At 32.5% G+C, this 16,784-nt stretch overlaps 1 protein-coding gene across 1 annotated transcript in view; it reads left to right on the top strand.

Annotated features, from left to right (window-relative positions):
* The first annotated feature begins 374 nt into the window (after nucleotides 1-374).
* LRRTM4 (leucine rich repeat transmembrane neuronal 4) overlaps nucleotides 375-16,784 on the top strand; it is a 903,913-nt gene continuing 887,503 nt past the window's right edge. Inside the window, exons 1-2 of the mRNA XM_057558684.1 lie at nucleotides 375-449; nucleotides 1,974-3,557. Of these exons, the coding sequence (XP_057414667.1) occupies nucleotides 375-449; nucleotides 1,974-3,557 (1,659 nt within the window). The remainder of the gene's footprint in view (nucleotides 450-1,973; nucleotides 3,558-16,784) is intronic.

Here is a 16,784-nt window from a genome sequence, read left to right on the forward strand (position 1 = left end):
TTGTCTGTCCCCTCTGGGGAAGTTTGTATGGGGCTACTAGCTCACATGTGGGATCAGAATGGTGTGAATGACAGCCGCACTGTATCATGAAGGTGGTGGTGGTTTCAACACGTGAGACCAAACAAGAAGAGAGCTGAGAGAGGGGGGAACCGTTTTGGATGACAAAGGATGGGTAAGTGAACTTTTGTTGTTTCCTTCTTAGTAAAGCTGATCCTCTTGGCTTCGTATTCTCAGTCGTGGCATTAGCTGATAAAAGACGGGAAAACAGGCAAAAAGCGGCAGCCTCGGAGTTTGCCAGTTGACTCACTATAGTTGCTATTATATTTTTAGATCATTTTCCTTTTTCTCGTTCTTTTAAACTGTAAATGCATAACATGGACTTAAACAGACTGGAGAAATATCTTTCAGACTGTCTCTTCCGAATGCGTATCCTGGCTTGGGAATTGAGCGTGAGATAAATGTTGTTTCCTTCTATTTCTTGATAATATTAACCATGCTTGTATTTCTGGTTGCTGTCAGGAAGATTGTTAACACTTTACTGCGTGTGTGTAGGGGTGGGGTCATTACTTTATCAGAGGTCGCACAAGGGCTTGTTTTATCTTTGAAGATGCACCCTGAACACAGCTTCCAAATTTCCAGCAGTCATTTGCCAGTCTTATTTTTTCAAGTGTGACTGGCTCCCCACCCCCCCACCGCTTTTTCCTGTCTGGGAGAGCTGGAATGTATTTCAATGAGTCTGTAGCTGGCAAGAGGACAGAGAGCAAGATCGGGTTCAAATTAAAAAAAAAAAAAAAAAAAATCTTAACTGAGTAAAAGGAGAAGTTTTTTTTGTTGTTGTTTTGTTTTTTAAATTAGGGATTTGGCTGATTGCCTCTTGGTTAAAAACATGAATATTTAAGATTAATAAAGAAACTGCAGCACAAGGTACTTTTTTTTCCCCTCACCACTAAGAAATAATAAATCTACTGTTGACAGAGGAAAGAAGTCCTTTAACATGCTATGACTTGGAAATGCAGCATAAGTGCCAATAGATTGCAACTTTGCAGGTTTTCTGAAGTTAATGGAGGTTGGGGAGAAAAAAAAAGTCAGTGAGAAATTTGAACAGGTTGGGATAGGGGAGAAATAATAGTCTGCTGTTTCTCTGCTTGTTTATCCCCCAAATTTGCAAAACCAACTGTGTTAAATATATCAGAAAAAAAACTAGTGCTACACAAGATTATTTTGTATTTTATGCAAATATTTAATAAGAATTTGATAATCATAACTTTGGAGTGTTCTGTGTTATTAGTAGTTAGGACACTGAGCCGGTGATCACTGAGCAGGAGAGCCTCAGTAGGAATCTCTTCCTGAATGTTGAGAGCATATATGCTTATTAACACACTGAGAGTACCTCCTGCTGTTACTAGTCTTCAAACCATGCTTCACTGGCTGTTTATACTGGTCCCAGGGACATGTTTTCAGAGCTCCTATATGGTTATCTCATTATGCAATAAGGATGCCATTTCAAGCAAGGCGAACTTGGGTTACCTTGACAGTTTATTGAAGCTCCTTTGCCAAATCACAGCCTCTTTACTCAATTAAGAAAGATGTACAAGTACAGGGTTTACTAAGATACATTTTTCCCATTACCGGAAGACTTAGTACTCTTCCTTTTGGTCCTGGTGTTCAATAGAGTGACTAGCCAAGCACTGATGTCATTAAATGTCGCCATTATGTGATAAGATAGGCTCAGTGTTTTTCAGTGTTGATGCACATACGAACTCCTGAAACTCAGGAAGCTGTGCTTAGTTCTATGACGCTGTGGCGATTTGGAAATCAAGGAAGAAAGCGTGAAACCTAAATAGCAAACGTGCAACACTGAAGAAAATAAAGCTTTAAGTGTCAAATACATTGTTCTTAAATCAACTGTGCCATTACTACACTAGATGAAATGCCCCTGATATTGGTAAGCTGGTGGTGATTTACATTAATAGCTTTACAATGTGCATTTGTCTTCTTTTAATATTGTAGGTTTCCATTTAATTACGCAGCTGAGAGGCATGCGTGTAGTGCTAGTGCTACTTCCTACACTGCTGCTTGTTATGCTCACGGGGGCTCAGAAAGCTTGCCCAAAGAACTGCAGATGTGATGGGAAAATTGTGTACTGTGAGTCTCATGCTTTCACAGATATCCCTGAGAACATTTCTGGAGGATCACAAGGCTTATCATTAAGGTTCAACAGCATTCAGAAACTCAAATCCAATCAGTTTGCCAGCCTTAACCAGCTTATATGGCTTTATCTTGACCATAATTACATTAGCTCAGTGGATGAAGATGCATTTCAAGGGATCCGTAGACTGAAAGAATTAATTCTAAGCTCCAACAAAATTACCTATCTGCACAATAAAACATTTCACCCGGTTCCCAATCTCCGCAGTCTGGACCTCTCCTACAATAAGCTTCAGACATTGCAATCCGAACAATTTAAAGGCCTTCGGAAACTCATCATTTTGCACTTGAGATCTAACTCATTAAAGACAGTGCCCATCAGAGTTTTTCAAGACTGTCGAAATCTTGACTTTCTGGATTTGGGTTATAATCGTCTTCGAAGCTTGTCCCGAAATGCTTTTGCTGGCCTGTTGAAGTTAAAAGAGCTCCACTTGGAGCACAATCAGTTTTCCAAGATCAACTTTGCTCATTTTCCACGTCTCTTCAACCTCCGCTCAATTTACTTACAATGGAACAGGATTCGCTCCATTAGCCAAGGCTTGACATGGACTTGGAGTTCCTTGCACAACTTGGATTTATCAGGGAATGATATCCAAGGAATTGAGCCAGGCACATTTAAATGTTTGCCCAATTTGCAAAAATTGAATTTGGATTCCAACAAGCTTACCAACATCTCACAGGAAACTGTCAATGCGTGGATATCATTAATATCCATTACTTTGTCTGGGAATATGTGGGAATGCAGTCGGAGCATTTGTCCTCTATTTTATTGGCTTAAGAATTTCAAAGGAAATAAGGAAAGCACCATGATATGTGCAGGACCTAAGCATATCCAAGGTGAAAAAGTTAGTGATGCAGTGGAAACATATAATATCTGTTCTGAAGTCCAGGTGGTCAACACAGAAAAATCACAGCTTGTTCCCCAAACTCCCCAGAAGCCTTTAATTATCCCTAAACCGACAACCTCAAAATCTGACCCCAGCCAGTCCACCCTTGAAACACCAAGCCCTTCCCCAGGGTTTCAGATTCCTGGCACAGAGCAAGAGTATGAGCATGTTTCATTTCACAAAATTATTGCAGGGAGTGTGGCTCTCTTTCTTTCGGTGGCCATGATCCTCTTGGTAATATATGTGTCTTGGAAACGCTACCCAGCCAGCATGAAACAACTTCAGCAACATTCTCTTATGAAGAGGCGGCGGAAAAAGACCAGAGAGTCTGAAAGACAAATGAATTCCCCTTTACAGGAGTATTATGTGGACTACAAGCCTACAAACTCTGAGACCATGGATATATCGGTTAATGGATCTGGGCCCTGCACATATACCATCTCTGGCTCCAGGGAATGTGAGGTATGAACCATGATCCTCCTAAAAGCGTTTCTACTGTGGGAAAGGAGAGGTAAATGTTTGAAGCTCTAGAGGTGTCTCTAATCACTAGAAAGAGTAATGACCCTTTTGCTTTTGGGTTTTGCTCAGTGTGAAAGGTTACTTAATTAAATTACAACCACCAGGAAATTGACTGCTTTTTTTTTCCTTAAATGGTTGAAACTTGAAGGAAGTTCATTCAAGGATGATATTAAGTTGGAATAAAGCACTATGTTAAAACATCTGTTTTTTAACAGTTTGTATACAGGGGTTGGATTTACAAACACACATACACACAAAACTCTTTTCATCCTAAAATTTATGTCTGGTTCTTGTTGTTTGACTTTTGTAATCAAGTAAAGAAGGAGGGGCCAGCTTAATTTAAAAACAGTGACTTTACCAAAATTCCAGGAGGTAATGAAGATTTAAACCAAAGAGCAATTTACCCAAGGGTTGATTTTGTTGTACATTTTATAGTTTTAATTAAAGCATGCAACAGGGATCTCATAGGGATAACTGTTTCTGTGTTACTTGCCATTTAGTTATTATACCAGCATAGAGAATGTCAGGCCTATTGTGTAATTGTATTAAGGCATTTAAAGATGTGTTTTTTCCTCCTTTCCTTCCTTCCTACCTGCCTGCCTTCCTTCCCTTATTTCTCCCTTCCTTCCTTTCTTTTCTTCCTTCCTCCTTTCCTTCCCTTTTTATTTTTTGTTTTTGTTTTTTTATTACTGGACATAGATCACTTTTCAAAAGTTTTCTTAAGTGCTGGCTTTCCGTATGTAATCAGAATGAAACTTAAATTCTACATTTTGGCTTTGTCCCTGGTAACTAAAATCAGGTCATGATGTTGTGGATGATTTAGCAATAACATAATGACAAACATAACAGGGACTGTTTGTCAGTGTTGCTGTCATCCCCAAAGACGTAATGTGTATTCTTGTTAAACTAATCCAAAACTAAGTGATGCAAATATTTATAAATAAAAAGAGAGAAATTTGGGTTCTGAGTATTTTCCCTTTCTGTAACAATCACCTCAAATGAAGGCATTTCATGTTATACTATTTTCATTTTCATGAGGATAAGTTTGGATCAGTGTCTGATTATTTAATTTTAAAGGTCACATATAGGAATGTGTTTATGAGTAGGAAACTGGTCACAGATTTCCAACTTGTTAATAAGTAATACTGGATGCAAATTATTCTTTACTTGGTAAAGTTGATCAAAAAGTGCAAAGACTGTGACTGCCTAGGCCTTGTTACAAGAATAAATTAGTAAAGAGAGGTAAAGTTCTGGCTCTGTGTCATCTTAGTATCCAATTTTACATGATTACTTTTTCAAAAGAAAGTTTTAATGGCAATTTAAAGACTTTGCCCTTTTTAATACTAGTTATAAGAGTTGAAAAATATAAATTGCTCTTTGATAATATATTCCCAAATCTTTCCATAATCCTAAATGCAGATGCTAATGAAAATGTTTTCAGACAAAGCACTGAGTCTGAAGTAATCTGCAACTCAGTGTAATTTGGAATATGGAGCTATTCTTCACAGAGTTCATTTTCTCCTCTTTGTGTATGATTGAAAATAAGAAAAGTAATCCCAGATAATAAATTCCTGAAAGAAACCTGTATAAGCAATTGCCCTTAAAAATTAAAGAGAATAAAAAATTTTATATAAAAGTCTAACAAGGCTTGATGTTTCTATTGCAGGCTGACATTTATATGATATCTGTGAATATTAGTAAAACAAGTTCATCTTGCTTTATTCTAGATTTGTCTTCTATTTTGAGATCTTCTTAAAAACTAGTAATATAAAAAGAAAAGGAAAATCCACTTCCATTCATTCATTTTCTCTTAACGTTTATATTAGAACCGTGATTTTTATTTGTAAGAATCACCAAGATTCTTAAAGAGCTAGCACTTCAGAACAAGTGGTTCTAAAACTTCTCCAGAGATCTTAAATTCCAGAGATTATCCTTTAAAGACCATAGGCATTACCATGATAGAAACAAAATAAAAACATATTTCATTCTGTAAAAAAGTGTTTAAAAATACATTTTGATATTATATGTGTTCTGTAGAGTGATGTTTATGGTCCTGAAATTGCAGTGACATTGTTGGGGTTGGGTGTGGTGCTACAGCATTAAGTAATGAAAAATGTAATTAAATGTTATAATGAAGCTGTTGAGTTGAAATGGTAGCCCTACTGAAGTAGTCAAACTCTCCATGCCCTAAAAAGTAGGAAATGGTTGGCTATACATCTGAGATCATTAACTCCACTTCTGAGTGCTCGGGGTCCAATAAAGCTACATTTAAATGAGTATTAACTTGTTTTGAAACACAAATACACAGAAACAAAGTGTAGCTGCCACTCCTCCTTTTTGTCAGTGTAATCAGTGTTCAGTGTATTACAGTTACAGATGGAAGTAAGAAATGAGGAAAAGTAGATTCTTAGAAATTGTTATGAAAACAATAATTTTCCCTTACTTCTTTGTCACCCCAGAGTAAAATTTCTCTTGTTGAGAAAACTTCTCTACAAAATGAAGCCAAAAGAGAGAATCGATTTGCCCAAGTTTATGACTTCTTAGGATAGTGGAGGTACGCTGAGTTTAGGTCTGGTGGTGTTTTGAGAAACCTCATGTATCAATAGTTTAGAAAAATAGTGAACCATTATTATATTTATAATACGTTTTTGTGAGGTAGGTTTTTAATTCAAAACATCAAACTCTACCCAATAAAGCCATAAATACTTAACTAGAAAACTTAGCACCAAATGCTAATTTTCTAAGAGAGTGCCTTGAAAAAATTGCATTAAATTGAAAATTTCACTTATATAGTTGATGTTACCTTCAATGATCATAATCTAAATATAGTTAAAATATCCATTTTGTCTGTTTCCTTTAAGAAGAAAATAAACATATTAACAGTCTTCCTTAGAATAATGTCTGTGAGCCACCACACACATCTAGCATGCAATTTATAAAGTAAATAATTTTGGCTCTGATCTTTATAAATTTAAAATTTATTTAAAGTTCCAAGTGCACATTATATGATAATAATCTGAAGGAGAATATCGTAATAATATAGGCAGTAAAACTTTCTTATAGCTATAAAAAAGGGATAGAGTAGATAGCTATGAATAATTAATATGACTTATGGCACAACTCCAATAGATACATTTCAGTCATACTTTGAGTGGATCAGTGTGCTTTGTTGAACTGAATCATTTAATTTGTTCTCAATATGCGCTCAGAGAAGAGGACATAAAACCAAAAGGATACAGCTTTGTCTAAAACTTAGTGCCACTGACAGAGAAAATTGCAAATACTTACTTTTGAAAATAGCTTGTGAAACTTTGGATAGCTTTATTTCATAAAAAAATTATAAGAATTATAAAGTTACTTCATTTTGCATACCAAATTTTTACTTAAAGATTCTACAAAACAAAATTTTGAATACCTGGTTCTTCTAGGATATGTTTTATCAACTGAAAATAGCAAGGACTTTTATAAAATTAGTAATTGTGAATATAAGCCAAGAGAGTTTGCCTTTTGAATGAAAAAAAATTGAAATTGGTAAAACCTTAACATGAATGAAAGTGGTCTCTAAAGAGATCCTGCGTTCAGAGTGTTTTAAAGGAGAAGTAATTAAAATATAAAGTTTCATGATCCCATAATGCTAACAGTGCTGTCATTAGGGAAATGGGAATATAGGTGACCTTAAGTACATATTTTTCAAATATTTAGTATTTTGGTTACACTCTTCAAAATCAAGTAAAATAAAAATAAATTGGTTGTCATTTGGGGCTTATATTATTTCTTTCACTGCTGTGCAGTGGGTGGTATAGACCATTTCTAACAATTTATATTTATTGACGGTATTAGGTCATGTCCAAACTACTGATTTAAAGGGGAATATTAACTTCTTTCTACACTGTAGAAATTGACATTTTGAAGTATACTGAATGAATTTCCAATAACTAAAAATCATAATATATTCAGAGAGGATTCTAAGTGAAACAGGCCCAGTATCACTGAGTTTAATACACTTTACTAATATAAAGCTGTAGAAAACAAAGTTAATTTTGGTGGCTGACTACTACTGTGTCATATTAAAATGTTACAAAATTGAAACTATACTTTGTGTATTTAAAGGAAGTCTATTTATGCTTGTGTGTGTGTGTGTATGTACATGTGTGTGTTTGTATTATGTAAGTAAGTGTATGTGCTCATATACAGAAATAGAGGGAAAATATAAGTATATTTTGTCCATTTTGAACACTTGAAATACTAATAATAAAAACTTGGGCCATGATTACTGGAATTTGTTACTTAGGAAAATACTTCTTAAGAATAAATGTTTAATCATCACTAAAATTATATGTATCTTATGTCTAGATAGTCTAGCGTTCTTTTTTGAAAAAACAGAATTTATACTACACATTACCATTTTTGCTGTGAGTTTGGGTGAGTCATTTCATTTCTCTGTGAACCATCACTGAATGAGTGTAATTCAACTAGTGCAATATATCCCAACTCAAATCATTCCTCAGAATAGTCAACTTTGTAAAATCTTTGTGGTCATTCCCAGGACTACAAGAGCAAGATGGCATGTGGAGGAAAAACTGAGCTATTTATATTCATTGTCAATGAGGAAAGAGAGAACTTCTTGAGTTACTAAAAGGCGGCATGCTCAGGTGAAAAGCCATACAATGTCTTTATGCTTGAAGGCAAAATATATAACACACACGCACACACATGAACGCACACACACACTTATATGTCTTCTAAATTCTTCCAAGTAACTAGTTATTTTGAAAGCATTTAAAATATGACTTTTAAAAATCTACCGTCTAAATCTGATGCAACTAAATTTCATTCATGAATACAATTTTTATTAGTCTGCAAATAGTACTGGTGAAGAGTGACAGCTGCCAAGAAGGCCCAACATGGCTAATTTAGGACAGGTTTTAAACTGACAATAAACGGTTCAATTCCTTTTTCTAGAATTAGCTAGTATTAGCATCTCATGAACAAGTTTTTAATAATTGGTTGCTCTCTAAGTCCCCAAGTTGAGAAGTCTGACTCTGGTCTTAGGAATGGATAGCTTTTGACACACCCCAGTAATCTTTAGATATTCCAGAATTTTTCATCCTGTGACTTTTCTATATTCAGTAAAATCTAGTCATCCTAGTTCTCAAGAATTACATTTATAGATAGCTCTATGCTTTGGAATTTGCTCGGGAATATTAGCATTGGGTACTTGGTGACTCATCAGAATTTTCATGTCTCTAGAGTTTCATGAATCACTAAATCAAAGTGAAACACTAGCAACCTGTATATCACCAGACACTGGAAGTTTTGAAAAATTACTCTGTCTTTTGATCAGTGAAAAGCATAAAAGAGATGCTGAATATGTTTTAAAAATTAAAACTTCTTTTTATATTACCCAAAGAACTACCATTCATTGAGTCAGTTTGATAATACCTCAATATTCTTAAAATGAAAGAGAAATTGTGAGGGTATTTTTCTCATGCACTCCATAAGCCATTAAAATTTTAACTGTTAGTTAAGGAAGGTTGAGAAAAAGCACAGTATTTCCTATGATATGAGAATCACTGGCTTTTTAATAACTGCTTTAATATGCTTGAAACTGCTCTATAGGGGCAAAGGATATGATTTATACTCCTGCTAACTGGTTTAAAAATAATGCTTCCACCATCAAGAGAAATTAGTGTCCTTTAAAAGTAAGACATTTGACTTTAAGTCAAATCTTACACATTATAATACTTGTAAAGTTTGGTAATTAAATGACAGCAAAGCGAATACACATTAATAAAAAGGTTAAAGTAAGGGTGAGAATATAAAATTTTCAGAAAAAATTATGTCCAAAAATTATGAACAAGCTTGACTAAAAAAAAAAAAAAAAAGCTGAATAAAATTGATGTCTCGATATCAGATAAACAGTAAACACGTGCATAACTAAATAAGATTATGATATTTAACATTATTGTCTGTACATGGAAATGAGATATCTTTTAATACTATATAAATGGTATTCTTAAACATACTTAAAAATAACTTTGAAATATAATTGCATTTCAACAACCATGTACAATTAAACACCCATATATCCCACATAAATATTTCTGAAATACTGAAATATATGTTATAAACAGGTAGTAGATTAATATATATTATAGTTTTGAATAAACCCTATTCTTTACTAACTTGACCAGTCCCCATAAATTGCCTCAAATATAAACATTTGGAGGAAACATTAAAAAAATTTAATGGCATCAAAATAACTTTATGTTTCTTTTCTCATTGCCGCAATGTATCATGATGGTTTCCTGAATTTTTGGACATCCATACAGCTTCTCTCTCCTTTATTTCAGTCTTTCATATATTCACTGAATTCTCAGACTTTAGAGTTAGGGGTAAAGATGTAATAACTAAATCTAGCAAGAAGGGTCATCTCTTTTGATTTTTCTTTTATTTTTTTAAAAAAATGTAAAGTCTTCTAGTAGAAAAAAGTAAGGTACAGTAAACATGTTTGTCACTTTGATTTTTAAAAGAGAATTTTAAAGTAAAGAAAGAGTAACTGTAATATCAAAACAAAATTTCCTAAACAAATTTATAGTTATCATTTTTATCTACTATTTCAGTTGTTAGGATCTTCAAATCTCATTGAATTATAAAAACTAAAAATTGTATTAGGTTTTACAATATATTTGAATATTTGAAACAGACAAGCTAAAATGAGTATAGATGGATTTGTTTAAGAAAACTCACGGTTTTTTAGGATCTCAGTAAGCAAATGTATTCCAGAACAGAAATATATAATGTTATGAATTGATTCCATTTTGAGGTTATTTTTAATGTTAGAGCAAAACCATATAGACACTAATTTTGGAATACCAAATGATACAAAGAGGGAAAATGCTTGAAATCGTTTTATTTTGGAAAGTCAATACTACTTAATTCATCTTCACTGTATGTTTTCATTTTAAAAGATAACGATTGCTGTTTTGCTGCCTTCTTTTAAAATTAAATATCATCAGATAAATCATTGAAATTATACTGATTTTATTAAAACAAACAAACAAGAAACAATCTTTGGGTATAAATTCTATGCTTGCTTTTTCAATTCCTCCTTCTTCCCTCAAGTCACATTTACTGAAATGTTTTTTTTTTTTTCATTTTCTGCTGGAGATCTAATTATTTACTGTGCTAGGAATTATAAAAAGTTGATTTCTTGTTTCCTTTAACCGATTCCTATTAAATACATTTATGTGCAAATGAAGTCTTGAAAATATTGCTTGTTTGTTTCAGCATAAAGTTGATCATGATGCATTTCACTATTTGATATTTATTATTTTAAATTGAGACCAGCTATTGTTAAATATTCCTAGTAAGACTAAAAAAAAAGAAAATAATAGAAATATAAGTTAATTATGTCCGAATCTTTTTTGGTATGGTCTCCATAGATGAAATATTGTTAATTTCTTCTGTGTTTATAGGTCTGAAAAAGTAATAGCAGAGAGGTCAGCCTTAAAGTACTTTAGGTTGATAGTCAAACCACAACATGGACCAAAATTGCATTGATCCAGTGGTTAGATCAAGGGGTGAAAAAGAGGTCTCAGAGATTTGTTTTACTTCTGTAATACTGGACAAGTAAATATATCTGACCTCTCTGTGATATAATTTTTCCATCTATTGAACTGGGATAATAACTTTCCAACTAACTTGTTGAAATGATTAATGAGCTACTATTCAGAAACCACTCTGAACTCCTCCATAAAAAAGCTTCAGTGTAAATATAAATTATTACTAGCCATAAGCCCTACTGTCTACGGAAAAATGCAACATACAATGTGGCTGTATTATTTTCATTGTTATTATTAGTTATAATGATGGTTATAATACTCCCTGATGTAGAAACAAGTGTTGTGGTTACATTTTTAGTAAAGTGAATAATAAACCTGAACTTTCAGTCCCTTGTCTGAGCTGTAATTTAGTTTGGGTACCAGACGCACTGATATTTAAATAATACCTCAGGGTTTGTAAAATACTTCCTTGGCTGAATACTTTTTCATGTTTCAAAGAAAGCAGCATTTACAATTCTTTTATTGGTATTAACTCTAAAGAAGAAATGGGTTATAGAAACAACTTATAAGTTTCCAATCTGATCAAGTATTGCCCTTCAGCTCATTTTCTTAACAAATGGAGGCAGTTTTAATTTCCCCAAAGTGTTTATGCGTGACAAGTGGGAATTTTCAAATAATATGTAGGGTATTCCTTTTGAATAAGTTAATATGTGATTTTAAGAACCAGATATTTCTCTAGTGTACATACAGACACACATATGTTTAATGCTTTGATGTGAATAGTATTTTGGTTGAATATAAAATGAGCTCTTATTTTTGCATAAATATATGGTTATATAATTCCTATTATTTATGATATACTTAAAAATGAAATACATTTAAATTTTCACATGGACTATTATTGTGTGCTGTAAAATAGAGGGCACCACTGGTATAAGTCCTTTAGAAAAACAAGCAGGCTGCAGACAAAGAAAAATGCTAGCATTGCTAGAGAAGACAGTAAGTTGTTTTCTTTGTGATTGGAAAGAGAATTATTCCAAATTGGAAATTCTGCCAGTTGATGAATGTCTCTTCCAATTATGTATTCTAGAATGAGGGAAATAACCACATAATGGGGTCACAGACGCACTGGACCCACTGTGAAATAGATCTGAACCAAAACTCCATTGATTTCATGAGCCTCTACTCTGACCAGGGGACCACAATGATGTTTTGGATCTCCAGGATTAGTGTCCCTTCAGAGTTGATGTCCCCAATAATCCACAAAAGTCTGATTACTTCACTTTCCCCAGTGCACAGTCACCTTGGTAAATAACTGTATGTAAATGTATTGTGATTTAAGTTAGACTTCTGTCCACTTGACCTAGCAGTCTTCCACTTATACAGACTGAGTAAGAATTTAGTAGACTGCTCCTGTATTTTTTTCTAAGGACACCATAGTTAAATAGACAACATCATAGGTCTGTTTTGAATCAGACTACCTTGATTACTGCTTTAACTCTACTGTCCCATATGGTAACCATGCCCATCTTGTCTTGGCACTAGACCTGTGCCACCCAAGAACCTCATTTTTCACATTGCATTTAGGGACGCCAGTTCAGTGGTAGCTGTTCCCACTGTAATTTCTGTCCTGCAGTGAAGAGTGACAAGAGAGACATAAATCCTGAACTTACTTTTTTCAATCTCTTTCCCCTCTTCAGTTGCCAGGCTGTCAATCAATTTTATCATCTTGGAATATGGTCCACAGTATTCTAACCAGATTTTCTTTAGTTTTTGAGAATTACTGCTTAGACTCCAATCTAGAAACTTAAAAGAAAAGAGAATATAAAATGTAAATATAAAATTCTGACTTTCTGCAATTCATAATTCTTTGAGCTCTCTATCCACTCATGGTCTATCTATCTTTTCTCAAATGATTATAGAGGATAAGAGATGATTTTAAACCAATATTCCAACTATTTCCCCTTTAATTTTGGCATAACACCTTCCTTGAGAATGTGCATACAGTTTTCCTCCAAAACATGAAGATTGGCAAGGATCATTGGCCTAGAAAGAAGATAGCATCCATTCTCTTTCTCATTGTGTTTCTTAGAATTTATTGCAACATGGTCATCAATTGCATAAGCAAATATACAATTTTATTAATGTTGTCAAACTATTCCTATTCTATTGATAGTAAACAAAGAGATAATCTTATTCTAAAATATGAACAAGTATAATTTTGTGGATTAACCTGACATGTTCTTATTTATTTATTTATTTATTTTAATTTTAAATGAATGCTTTGTTTAGGAAATATTGAAAATATGAGATTATTTATAAAAATAAGCAAAAAATTATCAAAAAATCCCACTATGCAGAGATAATACTTTAAATATTCTGCTACATTTACATCTAATAATATGCACAGATATGTGTATGTGAGTGTTTATACAATTAATTTAGCATTGAAAACTGTAGCATAGATTACATAAAGTATACTGTTACTTTAAAGTTAACATTTTGTGATGAATAGAGTCACTTTTAAAAATACTGTTTTTGAAATTACATCCCTAAAGTGTCATATTTTACTTGCACTTCCCTTTTTCTTGAACCTTTATGATGCTTTGTTTCACTGTTATAAATATTTCTTCAATGGCTTCCTCATCTAGATAGATTCCTAGAAGATAAAATTCATAGCCAAAAGAATGAAAACGTTAAATTTAACTCATGTCGCCAAATTACTCTCTTAAAAATATATACCTATTTGTATTACCACATGAACTGTACAAGAGTTATTTTCCCACATATACACCAACATTATTTATCTTTTTTTTTTAAGAAGTTGACAATTTTTTTAGTGTTTAATATTTATGTCTTTGGCTTTAGGCTGTAGAATTTTTTTTCTGTGTATTTTGTGTTATTGGATTTCTTATTTTGAAATATGATATATAAATAGTCCGTGGTGTCAACAATAATACTAGTTTTCATTATGTGTTTTTACATTGCTTTTATTTTTAGAAAGGCCTTTTCCATCCTGCAAGGAAACATTTACTATGTTTTGATCACTCCCTCAATAATTTTATTTTTATATTTATTTCTTTAATCTACCTACAATATCCTTTAGTATACCATGTGAAACATGGAGCTAATTTGTTTTTTATCACTAAAGAATTATGAAAAATGTGTTTTACCATTTTAATGTAGAATTTTCATATATCTGCATCAGTTTTGAGTTTTCTATCTTCTTCCCATGGGTTCATTCTCTATTCTTATATCAGAATCATATGTTTACACTATTACAGTTTTTAAGTATTTTTTAAAATTTTTATAAATGTGTCTTTACTCCTGCTGCTAAATTCCACATATATATTTTTAATTGTCTTGTTTATTCATCACTGTTTTTATTTGAAATAAAATTTCGCATCTTTCTCTCTCTGTCTCTTTTTTTCTGGAGCACACACATACAACATACACACACACACAGTATTTTGACTGGGATTGTGTGGATCGATTAATTCATTTGGAAATAATTGAAATATCTACAGTCATCAAAAAGAAATGTTATAAATGTTATGGCATAAAAATGGCATAGAGCTCCATTTATATTATCCATTTCTTACGTCCTCAATAAACATGAGCTGATTTGCTTTTTATTATGATTCTAATATGTATATAAAAACATATATATATGCATGTATAATTATTATCAATATTTTGACCAAATCCTTAATTTCAGTAGATTGTTTTTTTTTTTTTGAAATTTCTGGTTCAAAAATAATTTTATAAAGAAAAAATGTGTTAGCTTTCTAATAGCTACATTTCTTATTTACTTATTTTTCTATATTGTATTGTCTAAATCTTCTAGAATAATGTTACACGATTTTGGTGATCTGGAGCAAAAATTTTTTTTTTCTAATTTTAACACAGACTGTCTCCTGTGTTTTTGTACATTTTATCATTCTATTTATTCATTCACTTATTTATTCAACAAAAATGTATTGTATACCTACATTAGTATCTGTTAACACTGGGCTCAGTGCTGTGTTTACAGTAGTGGATAAAATACTTTGTTTTAGGTAAAAATTTATTTGTCACATTTTTCATACCTATAGTCTCATAAAATACACATTTATCAGGATGGATATTAAGTATTACTTAATGACTTTTTGGCACTTTGTTTTTCTCTTTTTATGCGTCCTGTATTTTTCCCCACCTTTTAGTTATTCATTTTATGAATTACATATTTTTATTTCCTAATGTTAAAAGTTATTTGCAATTCTGGAATACATTATGGTTGTTTCTTTCATAATATTTTTCCTAGATCAGCTATCATTGTGTCTACTTTTGTTTGCAATTTTTAAATCTCTCTTCACTAATAAGGGAACTCAAAATTATGCTCTCTTTATCAGTTGTCACATTTATTATCATTTTTCTAGTTCTGAAATGGTTAAAATAATATGGACATGATCTTTTCCTTGAAATTTATAAAATATTCCCCAAAAACTGCCTTCATGGTTCTCTTTTGGGAGAAAATGGCACAAATTTTTATCTAGTTTTTTTTTTTTGCCTTTTTGTGTCCTTGAATCAGAATGTTGAATTAGATTTCTTAGAAAAATACCCATTTCATTGAAAATGTAACATATATAATGATTTATATAATAATTACATTTTCTTAAACATCTTCTCTAGTCATGTATTTGTTCATTCAGTCTCTGTGGACCACTATACTAGAAACTGTAAATGAGGCAGGCGAGTTTCTTCAATCCATATTCTAATAATCCAGAATAAAGTCATTAAAGTATTAGATGTACTTTTTTCTTAAGATTTTAAATTCCTTAATGATGTATAACTTCTCTAGTTGTACTTTTTTGTATTTTAGTTTCATTAATTTATTCTTGTTCATAATTGCTGAAGGTTTTCAGATTTATTGTTTTCTTAAAAGAACTTGAGACGCATTATCTCAAACTACAGGAAATTGTATCAATGTTCTACTTCCCATGGTATAATATCATCTATGTATGAATGAATCCCTCCACCAATACTCTCTGACATTCTAAGTTATTTTACCTTATCATTCTTATCTTACATTTCACTGCCTTATATAGTCAAATTATTTCTTTGATCTATAAGGGGTTGGCAAAATATTTCTGGAAAGGACCAGATAGTAAATATTTTAGACTTTGTGGGCTATATGGTCTCTGTCACAACTACTTTACCTGCCATCGTAGCATGAAAACAACCATAGAAAATATATAAAAGAAGAACACATCTGTGTCCCAACAAAACCTTATTTGCCAGAAACAGGCAGCAGCTGGATTTGGCTCATGTCTTATAATTTGCTGACTCCTAATCTAGATCAGTTTAAACATTCCTGAGTCTTAACACTCAAAAATAAACAGCATAGAATTTTCTCCTAACTTGATACCTTCTTCTACTACTGCCCTATCTTAGTCCTCCCCTTCACAGAAAATCTTGTCATAAGATTCTATCCCAGTCTGTATTTCCTCATCAGTCTCTCAATTCTTCAACCCACTACAATCTGTCATCAGAGTCTGTCAAGCCATCGAAAGAGCTCTTGCTAAATTTGCCACTGACTTCATTATCACTAAATTCTATGTCCTTA

This window comes from Balaenoptera acutorostrata, chromosome 12 (genome assembly GCF_949987535.1).
Source record: "Balaenoptera acutorostrata chromosome 12, mBalAcu1.1, whole genome shotgun sequence".
In the NCBI taxonomy this organism is placed as follows: Eukaryota; Metazoa; Chordata; class Mammalia; order Artiodactyla; family Balaenopteridae; genus Balaenoptera; species Balaenoptera acutorostrata.